General features: G+C 45.6%; 1 protein-coding gene across 1 annotated transcript in view; it reads right to left on the minus strand.

Moving 5' to 3' along the window:
• Positions 1-14,949: 14,949 nt before the first annotated feature.
• LOC111065849 (ABC transporter G family member 20) overlaps positions 14,950-21,344 on the minus strand; it is a 47,581-nt gene continuing 41,186 nt past the window's right edge. The window contains exons 6-9 of the mRNA XM_022354281.2: positions 20,837-21,264; positions 20,498-20,717; positions 16,165-16,342; positions 14,950-16,084 (exon numbers count right to left, since the gene is read on the minus strand). Coding sequence (XP_022209973.1) covers positions 15,330-16,084; positions 16,165-16,342; positions 20,498-20,717; positions 20,837-21,264 — 1,581 coding nt within the window. The 3' untranslated portion in view covers positions 14,950-15,329. The remainder of the gene's footprint in view (positions 16,085-16,164; positions 16,343-20,497; positions 20,718-20,836; positions 21,265-21,344) is intronic.

The raw sequence follows: 21,344 nt of genomic DNA on the forward strand, positions 1-21,344 counted from the left end.
TCATTTTGTCGGCCCCGCCTCCTGAACAATTCCACAGGCACGTCCGGCTGGGCGTCGACACGCTTATTACGTGGCTGGCTGCACTGACCCATTCGACTTCTGCCAGGGCAACGGACACGACAACGGCCAGGGTGACACATATTAATGCCGACCCGGCGACAGAGAGCACATTAAACTGATGAGCTTAATTGGAGGTTACCTTCGCAGCGGTGCCTCCACGTGCCCCAATCGACTGCCCAGAGCTCTAGCATCACGTACGTTCTCCAGAATGCTGCCAATTCCACATCAGCTTTAGGAGCCAGCAGCCAGCAGCCAGCAGCCGCCAGCCTTTTCATAAGAAGCCCTGAGTGCTGTGTTTCGAGTGAGATAAACGAGCTGATACCCAGTAAATTTTAGCACAACAAGGAGAGTTTTTTGTAGAGTTTAAAAGATTTCTAAGAGAGCGCAAGGATACAAATTTATTTTAAAATATAAAGCCAACATTTTATCATAATTTTTCGAGCAGCTGATATTAAATTTTAATTCGCTCAATTGGAAAATCTTCTCCTGCTTAAATCTGAAATTAAATATTAGATTTGAAATGTTTTGAAAATCATAAACAAAATAAAAACTACAGTATATTAGATATGCAGCTAAGTTTAATATGTAATTAAGTGTTATATCCTGGAAACTGAAGTTCCCTTGCCCCCCAAAAATAATAAGTTATAATGAGAGTGGCGCCTGTGCATCATATCTGTGCAAAGTAGACACGCCAAATCCTTTGACCAAATGCTGGCTATTGCTGGCCCAAAGTAGTTCTACAGACACACTGCTGCAGCTACCTGGCAAAGACAACCACTGTGCTGCTTTCACTCGAGGGCTCTGCTCTGTAGTAGTTTTTATTTCCGTTTCGTGCGCGCTTTGTGCGGTTGTCATGCGTTTGCCACGTAGCTTCCTTTTGGCATTAGCCTCCTGGCGGTCTACTTTACCCGTTTCTCACTCGTTTTGTGTGTGTGTGTGTGTGTGTTAGGTTCTTTTACACAAAGTCACTTAATTAAGAACATAATTTGTGGCAAATATTTAGCTGGCCGAAATACAAGGATGCACAGGGAAAGGGGTTGTACCCAAGGACCAGGCACAGGCACAGGCACGGGTCGTTTCCTGTACGAACACTATTTTTATTTGTATGCGACTTGCTGACTTCATTAAGCGCACATAATAAAAAACACGAAAATAAAATATGAAATCACACAAAAAGAGAGCAGCAGCAGCAGCACAGCACCAGTCACAAAAAAATATGCAAATTTGTTGGGCGACTATAAAAAACTAGCGTCAAAATGCAAATGTAAAATATTTACTTCCCGTCTCGTGCGATTTCAACATTTTTAATGGCATAACGCACACCCCCCGCACGCCCCATCCCATCCCGGAGTCACTACACACACACACACACACACAGACACGCGCTCTCGCATACATTCTCACCTGCAGAGACGTCCCAGCAGGTGTTCGAGCATTTTTCAGTGCAATTACAAAACTGCCAAAAACGAACAAACGAGCAACAGAAAACTACGAGAACGCGCACACACACACACACACACACACACACATCGACACTTGGGCAAAAATAAGTCAAACAAATACGAGTTGTAAAGGGCTGTGCTGTTGTTGCTGGCCATTCGTGTTTGTAGGCCAACTTCATTAGGGCTTACCTGGCATTGGTGGCGCCTTAATGAATTGTAGCATTTAGCCTGCTAATTTGGGCACGACGAGAGAATGGCAGCGGTAGGCAAATTGTACGAAGGATATACCGCACAGCATGACTGACACTCGACATTGAAGGATGAGGTTGGCGGGCACTAGCAATGGGCATGGGCATGGGCATAGGGGTAGTAGGTAGTATGTGTGTGCTAGTTCCGGGAATCAATTTGCAACATCCCCAATTCCTCGAAGCATACGCCTTTAATATTATTTATTTCTATTTATTTTTATTATAATTTAATAGTTTAAATTATTTAAAGAGTTTATCATTTGACAGCCAGCCAGGGAATCAGCAATAACGGCAGCAGCAGCAACGGCACACAAACAAAATCAAAACCGTATAAATATATATTATGTAGCAAAATATCGCATTAAAATGGAGTCACAGAAGCCGTGATAACGTTAGTTCTTGTTTGTTCATTGAAACACCACACAACAACAACAACAACAAAATGTACAATAACGGCAGCAATTGTTGCGGATTTTTGTTCGCCATTGAAACTGCATAAATATGCAAATTATGTATATTTGTTTAACCAATCTTTCTGCTATATGCACTGCCAGAGCAGAGCAGAGCAGCGCAGAGCTTTGCTTCATTTTGTTTGGCCATTTATATGGCTCGACTAATTGCGCACATAAATAAATTGTTATTAATTTGTGCCAAATCATCGTTGAACAATCAGCCAGCGACAACAATGGCAGTTTCACACCCAGCTGGATACCACAAAGGTTTCCTGGCATCGCATCGCCATCGGTTTTAATGGTGATTGGGGGATTGGCATAGATCCCCGGAAGGTGACACAGAGATCAAACTGATAGTGTTTGGGCCAACTAAAGTCCCAAATGAAGGACATCTATTTTAGATTTAGGCCTTGCCTACTAGAAGCTGGAAAATTCCGACAAATTCATGCATTTAATTCCTTGCTTCGATTTCTGCAACTGTTATCTTTCATCGCCCTGAAACTAAGCCATTTCCTTGCTCACAAATGTATCAACAACGTCTCAGGCAGTGTCGCCAGAAAAGTTTCCACTCACTTCACTCGCTGAGTTTCTGCCCGCTTCAGTTTTTGCCTTTTATAAATAATTGAAAACCTTTCGAAATATTTTATGATAGTTTGCTGCACCCGCGCTCCCCCGCTCACCGCGCCAACCAATTTCGTCCGTTTCATTGAGTGGAAATATCGAATAATTAAAAATTCAGTTAGTTTTTACAGCCTCCTGCGCTCGCTATTGTTCATTGTTCGTTGGCCGCCAGCTTATGAACAACTTTGTCAAGCTCATGAAAAATTTGGTGATTTTTTTCGTTTCGCCAACGACAACCAGTCAAACGAAAGCATCGACTGACTGCCAGACTGACCGACCGAATGACTGACTGAGGAACAGTCTAGCTCAGGAAACGCTTGCTTTTAGTTTTGCTGAAAAGTTGGGCGCACTTGTGCATTGTTTAGATTTGCTGTGATATATTTTTAAGGGAAATCCAAACACAGAAAATTACATTTTTGGTTTTTTTTTGGTTTGAAAAACTGAAATAATAACTAGGTTATACGTAAACTTGTGTAACTCTGCTCTCCAAGGAACAGACATTCGAAAGAGTATGCTGTGGCAATCGAGTGCTTGAGGTTTTTTTGTGGCTTCATTACTCTTTTTTCGCCTGCTTTGTTCCCTTTTCAGGCAAGCGCGATATGCGCGCTAATCTGGCCAACTTCAAAGCTACTTAACTTTTATCCGTTTAAGCCATCAACGCAGGCGGCAGGCAGCAGGCAGCTGAAAACAAATGGCAAAGAAAAAGAGCAATGGCAAGACGTTGAAAAGAGTCAGAGAAACACAGCTAAAGAGAGAGCGAGAGAGTGATACAGATAAGAAGAGATAGAGAGAGAGAGAGAGTACGAATGTATTGTGTGGCCTGGCGACATTCTCGCTTGACTGCACTGAGAGCTTAAAATGTCTCTCGGCTTGCTGCTGCTTCTGCGGCTGCTTCTGCTGCTCCTGCTCGGGCGGGTTGCTGCTGTGATTGCGATTGCGGCAGCTGTTTATGACATTACTCATACGCCTCGTTGACCTTTGCCATTGTCAGTGACCAAGTAGTCATCTATCTCTCCTGCTCCCTATATCTATCTGTCCGTCTGTTTGTCTGTCTTTCGTTCTGAAAAGGCGCCAGCACTTAAAGTGCAGCAGAGAGCCTTGCACATATGCTGGTCCATTCGACTGATGAACAAGTTGCTGTAGCTTTTGCTGCTGCTTTTGCTGCAGCACTGCTGCTTCACTGTACTTCCGCTTCCGTTGCAAGAGAGAGAGAGAGCAAAACAAAAGGCTACGAACGCAGGCAGCTGCCGTGCACATTTTGTTTTCTTTTTGCAGGGCGCCCAACAATGTTGACTGCCTCGCCAGCCTGCTTAGAAATGCAAAGCAGCGTGCGCGGCAAACACAACACACAAAGTGATTTTTATATTAAGACCACAAGTGCCGGCAACCCGACCACGACCCAACCACCCCACTCATCTCTGTGCTGGCGCTTTGCTGCCATTATGATGACTACCAAGGCACGCTGATTGCTACAGAGAGCGTACTCCAGTCTCAGCGTCTCAGCCTCAGTAGGAGGTGGAGCTGGAGCCATGCACTATGTTTGGGTTTGGGTAACTGCTTTGGGTTTTCGCTTGTTCTTATGCGGATGCGGGTGGACTACTCGTACGAGTGTGTGGCTTTGAAATACGCGTTGCATGAGATAATCTCTGGGCCATGTGCGTGCCACACGCCAAGCATCCTTGGCTAGGCATCCTGCATCCTGCAGCACACAGCCACAGCCAGAACACAGTAAGCGCGGATTTTTTGATGGTTAATAAAAATTCCAACATTGTCTCGTGCAGTTCATCATGGCAACCATATAAGTAGGGAGCACAATATGAAGCTGCAGTCAGAACAGGAGCAGCAAGCAGCAACGAGCGATGACAACATTAAGAAGATGCTTGCCACAGTTTTCTATTTCCCTTTATTTTTCCTTGACATTTATGCAGTTTAATGATAAAGTTGCTCGAGATTCTCGCTGAAACTTCTTTCAATTATATTTGAATTGGTAGCAACATTTTATGCCAGCAGCATTTAGCCGTTGAGCTGCGTCTGACATGAATTCTGTAGCAAATATATATAATAAATATATAGTCTACTTTTGAGCCAGTGATTTTCAATTAAACTCATGCATTTATGTGCCATTTACTTATGGTAACTCCGTCCCCTCCGGTCATATCAAACAAAAACAGAACGGAATGTGCTTCGTTTTGCTATCGTTATGTTTCGCTCATAAATGGAAATGGCAAGCAATCACCTGCAGCCATTTTCCAATCAACCTGCGTAGCTTTTCTCCCCCTGACAAAATTCTCGCACATTTAACGCTGAGCTCAGCTCAGCTTTATGACCAAAAACAAACAGAAAAAACAGGACGGACTGTAGTAAGGGGGAAGCCATGAACTCTCGGGGACAGGATGGGATCATGCACAGCTGCATTCTACATAGTTCGTGTCCTTGTTCACATCATCATCATCATCATGATGGGCAGCGTCGTCAGCGTTTCGAATTTAGATTTTCAATAATCAGGCATCATTGAAAAACAAATACGCGTTGGATTTTTGGCTTCAATTGAATTGTTGTGCTGCTCAACGCTGCTTGGTTGCTGTTCGGAGCTCTGTTGGTGGTCCTGGGATGCCATTTTTGGATTTGTTGCATAAAACGTGATTGGCTTTGTCGAGTGCGTAAACGAGCACGACAGGTAGGTGTCGGGAGGGGGGGGGGGGGGGGGGCTGGCGAATGAAGTTGCGAATATGCCACACACACACCCACACACACACACACACACACACACACACAGTTCCGTGGCAGCTGCAACATGGAGCACGAGTGGTATAATGTTTCGCTTATCACAGATCAACAGTTGATGGCAGATGGCAGAGTGTAGAACATTGAACTCAATCAAAGATTTGCTGTTGACTGGAGCACTCCGCACTCGAAGCTGGAAGCTAAATCCAAGTTAAATTTTCTTGACTAATCGGCCTTAGGGCAGGGCGCAAAGTTTCTTTTGCTGACCCAAAACTTACACACGTAATTTCTGCTGAATACGAGCAATCAATTCACTTTCACTTTGGATAATTTACTCACACTCACCCGAGCAGAATATATGTGTGTGTGTGTGTGTGTGTGGCAACGGCATCTGCATTGACAATTTTCTGTAAGGTCATACAACATTTGCATAATTCAATGAGCATACAATCAATGGCTGCCACATAATGATGCACGTGGCAACGGCAAAAAAGAAAACCAAGCACGAAGGAGTCGAGTGCGGCAGGGAATTCTATTCGTGCAATTTGGTGCGATTAACTGCTCAATTATTTAAGCATCCCGTGGCGCATGGCAGAAAGGAATCAGTAAGAGAAATCAGCGTCCGGCTGGACTCATGCTCCACTTGGCTCTCAAATGGCACGGCACGGCACGGCAATGGTATCGGTCAGCACACACACACACACACTGATAAAACACTTAGCTGCTGCTGGTCGTGCTCGCTGCAGGGGGACAGTCACTGTTACTGCCCCTGTCCTCTGTCCAACTCTGGTCTCTGGTTCTCTGAAAAGGGTTGCAATCAATTGACATTGATGTGCGCCAGACCAAAAACTATTTCAATACCCCGAGCTGGGACGCTGCGATTGGACCTGTCTCAGTCTCAGTTGCTCGTAAAATCTAACATTTATAGCTGATGACTTTTTGGCTGTGACTGTGCCTAGTTCACGGCTACTAGCTAGGCATACTTTTAATGGCTATGCCTCCTGCCTCCCGCCTACGCCTGCGCCGCCACTGCCGCCTCCATGGCGCAGCTCCGTCCAGGGCTGTGGCGAACCTTGTCGTGTCATTATAATCCGTGGCCATTTAGTGGCACTATTTGTCGCTGATACGACTCCCTTTATGGGGCTGAGGCCGAGCCTGGAGGGCGGACCGTGCATGCAAAGTGTGGCACTCGAATGGAAGGGGCTCGTAAAAATACGTTTTATTGCCCAGCAGGAAGCGCCTCAAGACATGTCCCGACCAAAGCCACTTTAATGTCATGTGTGTGGGAGTCTGTGGGGTTGGGGTAACTAATTTATATCGGGCGGAAGGCGGGGCAGCCAGCTCGTTAATTCGCAACATGAAAACAAAAGTGCAAAGTATTCGGGCGCAGGCGAAAGAACAACACCAACAACAGCAACAACAAAACTATGAAACGACAATAAAATTTAATGATTATGTCAACACTTACAATACACACGGCCATGCCGCTTTACAACACTGCTCGGCCCTCGGCAGCACAGCACCCTTTAAAACTTTGTCGCCGGGCTGTCAGCAGCATCTCTCGTCGACTGCCGATGCTGCTTCATTGATTTTTATATCAATTTTCACACTAATATCTTTTAATATGTAATTTGTATGCATGAGACAACACACACACACTCCACGCACTGCCTGTCCGCACCAGATCTCGCTCCGTTTCTTCATTGTCATGCTCGTGCCGTGCCGCACACGGCGTATACGTTATATGTTTGATTTTTATTATCAGTTTGCTTTCCCTTTGCTTTTCCGGTATTATTTTTGTTGCTTTTGTTGAGAGAGAGAGAGAGAGAGAGAACAAAACGGGTTTTCAATAAAAAATTGTCCAACGCATTTCTGCACCGTTAATTAAGTTAATTTTTGATTACATTTTAATAATCAAAAATTGTGTAAGTGGCTGTCCTTGTTGGCACGTCCTTCACATCTTTCACATCCTCCTGCTGCGGCTGCCGCTGCTGCTGTCTGTATGTTTTTTTTTCATTAATATATTTGTGTTGATAATTTAAAAGTGCTTTGCATGCGCATCATGTGCATCGATAAGCCCCATCATCATCGTCTTCTCGTCCGACAAGCGGTGGCAATTAAATTGCATTTAAAAATGGCATTAAAAACATTAAAAATGCATTGTGGATCGACTGGAGCTTGATAAGCTGCTGCATGCACATGCATACATAAGTTAGGGTATCCCGATTGGGGGGTATACGGCAATGGATCAAAGTATGTCACATATGTATACACTTTTTGCAGCGATAAACACCCCACCAGAGGCTGTTATTCCTTCTTATTATGCTTCCCATAACAATATCATTTCGGTCCGAAATAAAATCAGCATAAGGTATAAAATGCAAGGCCTATCATTCACATGCACCAACCATGACTGCAATTGATGTCTCTGTTATCGCATAAATTATTACATTCCGCTGCATCGATTGAATAATGTCCAATGCACATTTGATTATACCAATATGTTGAATACGCACTTAAAATCGGCCACAATGCGTTTCTTTATTTAATTTTTATCCATTTTTATTGTGACGTTTGTGTGTGTGTGTACGCTGAGTGCTGGCTAATAAATGAGCCTGGAGCCCAGTAGCGTGTCGCAGCATAACGTGCCACATGGAAGATTCGTGATTCGATCCAGGCACGTGTCATTTATTGATTTTTAACCTCGGTGGCACAGTGGGGCCAAAGCCGACATAAGGGAACAAAACTTAAAGAATTTGATGAGCACTTTGCATAGCTTAAAATTTATTTGCATAATTCTAAGCATAGAATCATAGTACTGAAAGTACCTCTGGAGCCGTCTCACACTCCTGCACATTGATACTATCACTGGCACCGATAGTCAAGTGCAAGGCCGCATCGTTCCACAAATCTAAAGGGCTAAGCCGGTCAGAATTGAAGCTTTCATATATAAGATATATTTATATTACTTACAGAAGCCCTGGACTACAGTTTTATGAAAATTTTCACAGACTACTTAAATCAGACAAATTTAGTAGCCGCACACACGAAGTAAAAATAAAATCGCACTTTTTATTTTAATACATTTTGCTCCGATTTGTTTTATAGTTGACTACTTTTTTGGCTGCCCTGAATTGAACAGAAAGTAAACTGTACGAACTGATGGAAGGCAGTTCTATGACAATTTTCACCGACTACTTAGATCAGAAAAATGACGCGCAGCTGGCAAAAATAGTGTAACCGTAACTCTGCCGCTAACGAAATACGATATTTAAACAGTGCACAATTTCGATCGTCTGAGTACTAGGATTTATCTCATATTCTGATGGTAAAATGTTCTTTGTACCATGCGCATTCACAGAGTACAGTTTATTCGATTCAGGTAGAAGTTTTTAATTGCCAATTAATTTAGCAGGCTTAAATGGCCGAAGGTTCCGAAGGGATGTGTAGCGATGATTGCAATAGACGGGGGCAAGAGACTAGCCTGCTTTAAGCCATATTAATGGCGATATTTTTTGCGGTTAATACAGATCAAAATGCGGACGGCAAAGAACGACAAAAGGAACAATAATTGTGTAGGAAAATCACCATCAATTGAAGTATGTCAAATGCTCTATTAAATATTTTACAATTTATTTTGGAAATTTTTCGTGCATACTTTTAGGCATAATTTAAAAATGAAATTGGACACTCGTATTGCCTTTATTTAGCCTTATTTTTTACTGATACATTTGTTAAAGACTAAATTGCAGTATCAATGGTATTCGTAGTCGCAAAGTTGAACAGCCTTCGCTGGGCATCGTTATGATTCGAGTGTATAAATACACAGACGTTCCGGGACGTGCACTCTGGCATTTCGAAAATCATAAATATTTGAAAGGAAATAACTGAAAATGAGCGACCAGTCGACTGATGGAACAACGGCGCTGGCTACTGCCGCTGGCATTTCATTGAGCCAAGTTGTGGAAATGCTCACAAAAGAGCCATTAGCAGGGAATTGGTAGACTCAGCCCATAGCCATAGCCACATTCACATTCACCCCCCGACACATATGCCAGACGGCGGATGAGCAGTCAAGTCAGCTGCTTAGCCAGGGCATCCGCCTGCACACCACACCTAACTCCTCACATCTCTGTATCCTTGCTTGGATGTGTGCAAGTGTGTGTGTGTGTCAGATAGTCAGCATTTTTCAATGGCCCCCGCAACATGCCGGCGGCCGTTATTAGTATGGGGCGTGGCACACCAACACCAAAGCAACACAGCCTCTCCCCCACACACACACAAACAAAAACAGAAAAGAATGCACAGCTTCGTGGTCGAAGTTGTTGATACCCTTGCACGTGCATAAATCACATGGCAGTTGTATGACAAAGTGATTTGATTTCAATCAAAGTTGGTCCATCTGTGTAAAGGATTTGATTGATAGAAGGGTTTGTTTCAATCAGAGATACGCTTTCAAAATAAAATCTTTTAGGCCCAAATCCATCCGTCATATACTATTCATCTACTAGGGCCAGAAATGCTTTCTCCGCTGCGTTGCAAATATATTCTCTAAAATCATAATACCCTATGGTAAAGTATAAGTATACTTATATTTATGAGAAAGACGGCGATTCCTCTTGGCTGACTTTTGGCCATGTTTATGCTCGTCTTTGGTGTCATTTTCTCTTAAGCCATTAGCACGTACTCTTCTCCCGTACAATCCCCAGCAGCCAAAAGGGAAACGAGTAGGTTCAGATAGGACTTTGAATGGATGGTGGGAGGGAGGGAGGTATCGGTGCAACAGAACAGCATTAAGAAACATACATATATTTACGAATAGCGCCCGCAGGCTGTTGACGGAATTGGCTTCATTGTTGTAATGTTTGCCGCGGGCTGCAAAAGAAAGAGAAAAGGAGAAGAAACAAAAACTAAGTAGTTCATCTTCAGATGGTGGCGGTGGAGACGGGGGGGAAGCAAGGGTCTTTTGTTTTAAATTTTAAGTATCAGGCTAAGTAAAAAAGCAGGCTGCAAATTGTCGCAAAAACAAAAGACTAAATATGCTGCCAAAGGAAAATGCCTAAAATGAAAAGCGGGCGACAAAGCCAACCCCCCCCCAAAAAAAAAAGATGTTGGCAAGGAAATGCAGGGTCCCGTTTGGCGGTAGGGGTGGTGGGACCCCTTGTCAGACGGGGGTAAGCAGAGCAGAACACTCGCTGCGTCTTGACACAAATAGGTTTCCGCCCTAAATCCCAAATATCCCCGGAAGCCGATTAAGTGTTGCCCGTAAGCGCGCGCAACAGCATGAAAGCATGAAAGGGACGTGGACGCGGAAGTCGACGTCAACGTCGACAGAGAACTGCAAATTGTCCTCATACATTCGTGTGGGAAGGGAAGGGAAGGAATGGCGGCTGGGTGGGTAGGTAGGAGAAAGGAGCAGATTGGGACAAAGTCGTGGGAGGACTAGAGAGGCATCAACGGCAGCTTTAGATTCTGCTTGGAAAATAATGGCAATACACGCTGTTTCGGCAGTTGCCATGGCTGTGGCGAGGGGCGGCTGAGAAGTATTGCAAAGCTGCTTGGGCCCTAAGAAGTGGTAAATGTAGTATAGTGCTCCAACGATAAGTAATACGAAGAAAAAGTCGGGACAGTGCTACAGATATTCTTTAGATTTAGATTAGATCTCAAGGCCGCTCAAGAGCTTTGTGGATCGTGGCAGAGCGCTGGCAGAGAGCGCGTAACAGTGAGCTGTAACCAGGCCGCAGGCTGTTAACCTAACATAGAACAGTAACAGGCTGTTAAGCTGAGCTGTTAACAGCGACGTTGCTCTGTTCGAGCAGCTGCTGGCTGCTGCCCTGAGCAGTATTTGAAAGCAAATTATTTTTATTTAACCGAGCTAAAACTTTCTTAAATAAACTGCTGAAGCTCACCTCGTAGCTGGCTGGCTGGCATAAGGCAAGGCAAGGCACAGCCGGCATGTAAACACTGCAAAACACATTACAATAAAAAATTTATCGTTATTATCCTTTTCCAAAGTGCTTTTCAATTGAGGTATGGACAGGCAGTAGATGCCCCACAACTGACTCAAAGACTCTTCGCATGGCTGGCTGTCTGGCTGGCTGTCTGACTGACTGACTGACGGTCATATCCTGTGTCTGTATTCTTCCTTGGCTTTATCTTCCCCTTCTCAAAGCCGAATGTCACGCATGCGAGTGTGTGTGTGTGTGTTTGTGTCGTCGATGGATGATTGATGGTGGCGCGTGGCTTGCTGACAGCATTATCTGTGCTGGGGCGGGGCCAGCGATGCTGGACGACTTCATTAAAACGTTGAAAATATCAGAAATACCGTCATAGAATATTTTTGGTTACCCCTAGCATGCGTAATGTAATAGTCAAACAATTACCGGCGATGGCGACACCAGCGCCCCAGTGTTGATTTCCCTGATCATATTTATTTAGATTTTGCCAAGCAATTTGCATGTGGATGTGCTCCAAGTGTGACAGGGAATGGGAATGGGAATGGGAATGGCAGGAGAGATACGAACATACTCGTAGCTTACATGCTTAAGCTCGGAGCGACAACTCCATTTATATTATTTCGTTTCCCCTTTGGAAATTAATATGTCATTTTTGCCACCTACACACAGACACTTACACAGAGAATCCGAGCAACGAAGCGAAGGTCGACAGCAGATAAAGTGAGAAAAGGACACGCCAGAAAGGAGAGCCAAGAAAATGCCGAGCAGGGGCATTGGGCCCCCGAGCAGAAGCGGAAAAGATGAAGCTGTGGAAAATTGAAAAAAAAAAAAAACGGCGAAAAATAAACCAGAACAGTCAGCACAGGATGGGGCGCAGGGGCTAAATGGTGAGTGAGCCATGGGTGGGCGGGAAGGAGAAATAAAAATGCAAATAAAATAAAATAAAAATGTGTCTGTCATGTCAATATTTGCCGCCAGCAGATGAACTCAATTTGCAATTGGCATTGAGTGGAACAGCCATGTGTGCATGTGTGGATTTGGGGCTGTGAATGTGTGTGTGTGTCACATAAGGTGTAGACTGGTCCGCACTACCCACACACAGACACACACACACACACACACATTAATGGCAAATCATGGGAAAATTGATTGACATTTTCATTACACAATCTCCCCAGACAAAGCAAACCAAATCGAGCCCAGAAACCGAAACCCGAAAGGCTTCGCTCGTACTCAATTTTGTTTGCTGCTGGCACACAAATTGCACATTATGCACCGCAAATAATTAATGCCAATCATTAAAATAATAAAGTGCATATGAGCGATGCAGGCGTCATGGGCCTTGAGTAATTCAGTTTTAATTGGGGATTAACTAATTGAAGATATCTCGAAGTGATCACCGGTTCAGTGATGGATGCTGATGGATCTGCTGATAAATATTAATCAATCCAACATCAATAATAGAACACAAATGAGCAAGATCCGACATGCATTAGGGAAGGAACTCTGCCAGGCTAGCACATCGCTCAGAGCTGGCAGGCTATTTATTTACATGGTTATGTTGACCCTAACTAAACACAAAACGGTGACACGAAATGTCTCGAGGATTGTGTAAAGTGCAGGCCATTGAAAACAACAGACAATTGACTTTTTGGGACAGCAAACCAGCAACAGTCAGTGTGGAAAAGGAAAGGCAGCAGCCTCTGAACATTAAATTAATTGAGCAATTAATTAACACACCATTGGCAGGGGCTGTGGCAGGGGCAGAGGCTGAGACGGAGATGGAAATGGAGTGTGGCAGGAAAATGCTCAGCTGAAGCCACAAACAAAAGGAGGAGCCATTGAAGACAGCTGCCGACACGAAATGTGAATGGGAATGGGAATGGAAATGGCTGCTGCAGAAGCACATCTCGTGGATGGTATGGCTGGAGCTGAAGCTGCTGCTGCTGCTGGAGCTGGAGCTGAAGCTGGTTGGGTTGCTGTTATTAAAGCTTCACGGAGCACGTGAAATTATGAAGTTGAAAAATTAATTCAGCGGCAAGTCGAAAACTTTGAACTTTCAATTATGTGGAAGGAAATTTGAGTGAGAGGCCCAACGGAAACGGGTGCGGGAGCGCGGGTGGGGCGGGGCATCTGTGTAAATGAAAATGAAAATGAGATTTTTGCCCCTGGATGCTGAATTTTCCAATTTATGTGCTCGAGTGCCGCCGTCAGCTACACTCGAGTAATCAATGGATGGACGAAAAAGAGATCCACAGACCCAGACACCGAACGACTCGAAGAAGACTCCGATTTCGATTGCGACTCCTCCTACTTCTCCTCCTTCCACCCACACGCCGAATCAATCCAAAGAGGAATGTGAAAAAAATAATGGCAAATGTGGCTCCCCCGCTGTTCCCGCTGTTCCTTCTGGTACTTTGAAATGTTATAGATTGCTGACGGATATCTAATTGTAAATACACACGCCAGCCAGCCAGCCAGCCAGCCAGCCATCCATCCTCTGACTGATTTGCCAACAGCTACAGCAGCTACAGCAGCTACAGCGCTGATGATGGCCGTCATTGAGTGAGAGTGAGAGGACCAAATAAAGTCTGAACTTTGCCATCGATGCAATCCGAACACAGAGTGACAGTCACGGAAACGGACGACATGTGGATCAAGTTACTGTTGTTGTTTCAGCCACGCCCCATGCTGGCCTGACCTACATATGCATATGTAACACCTAAAAGCACAAGTCTCTCCCCCTCACTCCCTCTTTTGCTCTCTTTTTTTTTTGTTTTGTGTTCATTCGGAACTCCATTCCGAGTACTTGGCTCACCAGGCACTTTGTGCGCTTGTTAAGTTGAATTTTCGTGTTAAGCGGATGCTGCCTCTTCCATGCTGCACGTGTACATATGTGTGTGTGTGTGTGCCACTCACTCAGGGTCTACATGCATTTCCGGTTTAATTGATTTTGCCACAAAATGTGAAATGTGTCGAAAACGAGACACCCTTACCCACCACACCCTGCCCCCCAGAGCATCCATTTTGGGGGGTGGGGGGCCGCACAAATAATGCGAATGGATGTTGGCACAGAATTCCGACCAACAACTGTGAGCAGAAATCAGATGGCATAGGACAGCACTGCCGCTCCTTTTCTTTCCTGATGGTCTTTGATTGCAGATACTTGGTAAATAAATATTGGCAAAACCAATGACTGATTGAAAGGACCACAGGACCACCACCTGGCTTCAACTTTCACAATGCAGACTGAGACTGGAACTGGGGACTGGAACTGGGGCTGGAACTGGGGACTGGGCCTGAGGTCTGTTGGTTCTGGGAATTTTCCAAGTTTGTTTTCCGAGTGCAATCAAAGCAATCCCCAAAGCTTAGTCCTAGGTGAACAAATCACAATTACCAATGCAAAAGCAAAACCAAAACCAAAGGAAACTTTTCTCGCATTAATTTTTGTGAAGTAAATCTTTTGCCAGAGTTTATTTATCAATTTTATTCAAATATTCTTTTTTTTTGTTTGTTCGCAAGCTTAGGGCATAAATATAATAATATGTTCAGATGTAATTACAGTAGAGTTATTATTGTGGGTACGAATGAGTGGTGGGGTGGTAGGGGGTATGATATGAGACTTAAACCTACAAGGCACAACAATTTTCCATGCATAGTAAGTGACATAGTTGAATTCCGGAACCTTATCTCAGATTGAAACATTGTACAAGAGACATACATACATACGAGAGACATACACTCGCTAAGCTAGAGTAAGACATAGGGTCTACGGACTACCCTTACAACCTAGTAAAATCATAAGAAGTGTGTGTGCTTCTGAGCTTATCCCTTCTTGAATTTGAGCAGCAGTATGGTGAGGACCAGGAACACCAGCACCCAGGACGATATCGAAATGAAGCCATTGTAGACAGTTGGATTGTCGATGCCCCAGCCGCGTTGCAGTATGGAGCGCATCGATTCCGTGGGCTTGGTCAGCGGCAGAAAGGCGGTGGCGAACTGCAGCAACGGGAACATGCCCTCGATGGGCCAAATAATGCCGCACAGCATCACAATGGGCAGGAAGGAGCCCATGGCCACATAGGTGGCCGTTCGCTCCGTGTCCACGGCGCACGAGATGACAAACCCAAAACTCATGCCGCACAGGCCATTGAGGATGCAGAGGGCCACCACCAGCCAGATGTCGCCGACCAGCGTCAGCTCAAAGAAGTAGAAGCTCACGATCAGCACAAAGATCGTCTGGCTGAGCATGACCGTGAACTGTGTGACCACCTGGGAGAGCAGGATTTCGGGGCCCGTAATGCCCGCCACCAGGCAGCGCTCCAGCATACCCTCGTTGCGCTCAATCAGCATGGCGCCCGATGTGATGGCCACGGACAGGAAGAAGATGATGGTCAGTATGACGCCGGGTGCGGCGAAATCCGTAAAGTTGGGATTCCGATAGCCATAGATGGGCTGCTCAATTTCGACGGGCACGCGTCCCAGCTTCGGATTCATCTCACAATCGGTCAGCATGCCCTCCACAAAGTGGAAGAATGTGTACTGCAGGTCGCGGTACAGCAGCGTAGAGATTTGTTGATCTGCAAGGGGAGTGGGAGAGAGAAGGATAAGTTATCGTATGCAAATCAAATGGAGACGAAGCGGGGGAGACTCTACTCACTGGACCAGTCCATGCGCACATCCAGATCGGAGGCCTCGATGGTGGCATCATCTGCATAGCGGCCATCCTCGACGCGTTCCATCAGTGCCGTGGTGTAGTTGGGCTGGATTACCAAAGCTGCCCAGGCCTTGCCGCGTTTCACCTCATCGTAGGCGGTCTCGTCGTTGTCCACATATTTCTGCGGGTAGTGTGGGAGGTACGGTAAATGCCAACAGTCAATCAAATGCTCATTCAATTAGCTTAAAAAGTCATTGCACCTGCCAGACAGATGCCGGAATGACTTGTGTTGTTGTGCAATTAAAAGCGGAGCAGAGCAGAGCAGAGCCGCTGAATTATTGAGTAACGCATGTCGGGGATTCAGGCCAACTGCCTGCCTCGCGATGCCTGCCTCGATGCCTGCCTGCCTGCCTGCCCGTGAGCACTTCCTTTCTTGGAAGCTTTGTGAGCCAGCCAGCCATCTCTTTGTGCCTCATTGTGTCGCGTATGTCTGTTTGTGTGTGCGCCGCTTCATTTCCTGTCGCATTGTTTGTTGCATGTTGTTGGGCGTTGTAGCAACAATAAAAGTAACTCCCCGTAATTAATGTGCGTACTTTGCGCAAAGCGATAAATTCAGCGAGGCAAACAAATCAAGAACAAAGGACAGCAGCAGCAGCAGGAGCAGCAGCGGCAGCGGCAGCGGCACAACATCCTCCGCACATACTTCGCGGACTGTGTGAGAGAAAAGAAAGCGTTGCCTACTTTCTGGCGCTGTAGCTGTTGTCAACAATATGTTCCATGTTATCTTTAACAATTTCATTTCAGTTACATTTTTTTTTCGGCGTTGTTCTGGTCTACGCAAAAATAAATAATGAAGTGAAAGCCAGCCCCAGAGCAGCGTATTGGAGTGTTGTGGTGGTGGAGCAGCCCACTTGCCCCGCATCTTAAGCTAGTTTCTGTAAGTGCTCACACATTGATTAAGTTGCTCTTGCCGGAGATTCACAGGCAAAAGTTTGGGCCGAACTTTCTGGCAGCCACTTGTGTACCCCACACAATAGGCCGCAGACTAGGCGGGATTTCTTGCCACAAAACGTGCCATAGAAATGGCTGTGGGTGTGCGTGTGGGTGTGCGTGTGGGTGTGGGTTGGAGCGTGTATTGGCATTTGTATTTGGGCTAAGCTTCGAGCAATTTTTGCGGCTTCGATATGCAGTTATTTAAACCAAAAAGGGATAGGGATAAGGGATAAGGGATACACAGTGATAGAACCTTTCCAGCAGGCGTGAAATTTACGCAATTGCCGCATTAATGCCAAGACAAATGAACACATTCCGCAAACGGGCTCCGATCTGTGTCTGGGGTTCGTACGAGTACGAGTATGTGGTTTTAATTGGCCTCATTAGATTTAATGGCTGATGGGCTGATGGGCTGATGTGTTTTGCTCCAAACGGGAAACTTTGCTTCGCAGTTGGACTTGTGCTAAAAGTAGGTGAGAACACCTTAGAGTTCTGCACCAAGTGGGTGTAGCACCATCAGAGACTTGGCATAAATTATGTTATTAAATAGCCCTTCATCAGCAACGAAGCGGCAGACAATCAAACCGCAAGCAAAGACTTGAACAACTTTTATGCTACTGTTTTAACCTCAACTTCAACATTGTTTATGACAAACTTGAGCCACAAACTATGCGCAAATGAAGTCAACTTGGCCAGAAGAAGCTCTACGCAAATGAGCTTGAAAGCAGCAGCAGGACAAAACTTTCCCTATCCCTAGCTACTACCTTGGCAATTTTTGTTTCGACTTTGCCGCCAAGTTGCCTCATAAAATCTCTCTGGCTAGAGGATAGAAAGAATGCAAAAGAGAAAACCCCGTAAAACTCGCTCCGTTCACTGTAAGTTAAAGCTTGTCGCTAATCAAGTGCCATCAGAAGCGTAGCCAAGAAGGCAAGCTTCCCAAGGCAAAAGTGGATCCAAGCTGAACGGAGTGCATAGAATATTCTTGGCCACGCCCCCGTGGCCTAATGTGCAGCGTTGTCATGCCTAATGAACTTTTAATTAGAAGCCACGAAAACAGCCAGCGACATCGGCTGACCACAATATGTTTTTCAATTTTCACATAAATTAAAAAGGGAAAAGTTTTCGCCCTTTTTTTTTTGTTTTTTTGGTGCAGAAGTTTTGTGAAAATTATTACAGCAGCCTTTGAGTTTGGTCGCCCCAAGCTGGGATTCCCACAAACCCACACACAAAGGACAATTTTTGTGTCGTTAAGACGAGGGTAACCAAAAAGCGTTTGATCTGCAGAAAGATGGAGCAAAAGGAAACGAAAACAATCAACCACAAGGCAAAAGGTCCTGAGAAAAAAAAAAACAATTGGGGGAAGGACATTCCCAAAAATTGATGCGCTCTTGCCTTTTGGTTTCGCCAAATATATGCAAGCTGTCATCAGAAATGAAGCCAAAAGGAGAGGAGCCAGCATTATGAGTGGCTCGACTACGAAACACCCTGGAAATATAATGAAAAAATATTCCCTTAAACAGCACTCTGTTTCGCACATAAACCAATATGCCCTGACGCGCGTCTTTGGCTGCGAAAAGGCACGCGGAAAACTGTTATTGGAAAAGCATGGAGGCGAAGCGCGGCAGCAACAAAATTCAAATTTTTTTTGCCCTCGCCGCCGCCGCCGCCTTCAGCTTTTTGTTTTCGCTGGGAGATCGGAAAGGTGAGATGGCTCAAGGTTCTGGCCATGTGCTGATGGCACGCAGATACGCTGTTCATTGACCAAAATTAACTCTGCTTCCTCTCACTCTCTCTCACTCCGCCGCCATTCGCTTTGGGTTTTGTGGGCTGACCAGGCCAGCAGGAGAAGGAGCGAGCAGGGGCGGGTCTTTGATGCGGCCTAAAGATACGCGGCCGCATATTATTTTGCCCTTATTTTTATCTCCAGTCTCTGAATTTATACAAATTAAGTATGATGGCTGGGGGGAGCGGGGTGGGGGGCTTCTTGAGCTTCTTTTCAATTTCCAAAGGTAAAAACTTTTCTTCACAAATTGCCAGTTGAGGCATGCCAATGGTTTGTTGTTGTTCCCCTCTTTATTATATTGTTATTGGAAAATTTAAGAAAGTTAAGGAGGTTACGGTCTGTTAGGGGTTAGCTCTCCCTCTTTGTTTGTTTTATTATTGGATATACCAGCGATAGGGCCAATGTTGTTTCCATTTTTATTGTCTCTCTGTGAGAAGCGCAATTGATTGTCGAAGGAAATTTACTTGGACGTTGAATGTAATAATATTTGAGTTTATTTGACTGCCGAAGAAGCCCCCCAAATCCTTTTAGAAAACTTTAAATTTTGCTTGAACTTTTGCACCGAAAAACTTTAAATTTTTGGCATAAAGTTTGTGTGTTTTGCAAGTTTTCCGCCAAATAATGTTGCGACTTGGTCTCGGTTTTTGCTGTGTTACTGTTGCTGTTGAGTGTCTAATGTAAAATGCATGAAATTATAAGCAGCCAACAAAGAGCTCAGAGGACTCAGAGAGTCAGAGACAAGCCCCACACCCAGCCCCAGAACTGAAACTCAAATTAGGCAACAAAAGAGACTTTGTTTTTGAAGCGTAATTTGCAATAAATTGCCACAAGCGGCCTGCCGCTCCCACTGGACTTGACTACCACTCGACAGCTACTTTTGCCCAGACCCATAGCCAGACCCATAGCCAGAGCTGGACAGTAAATTTATTGATGATCTCCACCGACTGGCCGTTGTTGCTGTGCCAAAGATAAGCAGATGTAATTTGTGTTCGCCCAACACCAAGGGCATCGAAGCAGGAGCCACATTTTGTGGCAGGAGCAGCAGCAGCAGCAGCAGGAGAAACAGTAGCCAAGACAATGCCAAGTCGATGCTCGGCTTGGAGAGCGGGCCTTGGTGGAGTTGATTTAGGAGTGCGGGTAGGGGTGGGGCGAGAGATGATGTGTGCAGTAGATTGAAGAGCCGGACACACATTGCCGCCAGCACAAGGGCCAGGCAGCAGCAGCAGCAGCAGCTCTGTGCCTGTCCCCACAAATTGAAATAAATTACAGGAACAGCCAATAGGGTCGGGCTGGACTGGGCAGGGCTGGGCTGGGCATCCTTGAATAAGCAACATGAGTGGTTATTGTAAAGTTCGCACTGCACAATTTAACCGAAAAGCCAATGACAGCTGATATTGCACCCCCGGGTGTGTTGGGCGGGAGCTGCTGCATCTCCTGCTGCATCTCCTGCTGCTTCTCAGGCTTCTGTCTCTGCTTCTGTCTCTGTCTCTGCTCCTGTTCCTGTCTCCTGGGGGAGGGCTAAGGCTATCTATACGAAGGTAATTTACATAGCACACTCACCACAACCATGCTCTTGTTCTTGACCAGCATATCGAGATAGCGGCAGCTGAGCATTGTCTGATTGCATCCGGCCTGCACTGGACAGAATTGTTGCATAATCATTTCCTCGGACATCTCGTGATTCGCCACGGCCACTTTGAGGCCGGTAGGATCATGGCCGATGGCATAGCAGAACAGCAATATCTGTACCACAGGCAGTCCCACAATGAACAGCATAACTCTGTTGGAGAATTTGAACCGAAATTAGCACTGGGAATGGGATGAGGCATAGAGGCAGGAGACTCTCTCTCTCTCTCTCTCTCTCTCTCTGACGAAAAGTATTATATGATTATTACTCACCCCACATTTCGCATCATCCAGAGAAAGTTCTTCCAAATGAGCGCGTGCAGATGATGCGATTGCATCACATGCAGATTGTACCAGAAGGACGTGGGCACATCCTGCACGGGCGGCAGGGGCGGTGCCACTGGGGCTGTGCTGGTGATCGGGTCCCGTGCGGCCGAGGACATCGAGATGTTGTCACCGAACTCACCGGATATCTCGGCGGCATGCTGCTCATCGGACATGTCCAGGGCGGGATTGGAGATGGCTGGCACCGTCACCTGTTCGACTATCTCCTGGGCAATGGACGAGCGACGACGCTTGCCCATGTTCTGCATCACCGAGAGCTTAAGGAACACAGCCTCCAGTGAGTCCGCATTATACTGCTGCCTCAGAAAGCCCGGCGACTCCTCGGCCAGCATCTTGCCGCCGCGCAGCAGACCAATCTGTGCAGGGGGGAGGCAATGCAGAGAAAGAGAAACAGAGAAACAGAGAAACATTTTGTTAGCAAATTGATTTGGAGCGT

The sequence above is a fragment of the Drosophila obscura genome, unplaced genomic scaffold (genome assembly GCF_018151105.1).
Source record: "Drosophila obscura isolate BZ-5 IFL unplaced genomic scaffold, ASM1815110v1 contig_4, whole genome shotgun sequence".
Classification (NCBI taxonomy): domain Eukaryota; kingdom Metazoa; phylum Arthropoda; class Insecta; order Diptera; family Drosophilidae; genus Drosophila; species Drosophila obscura.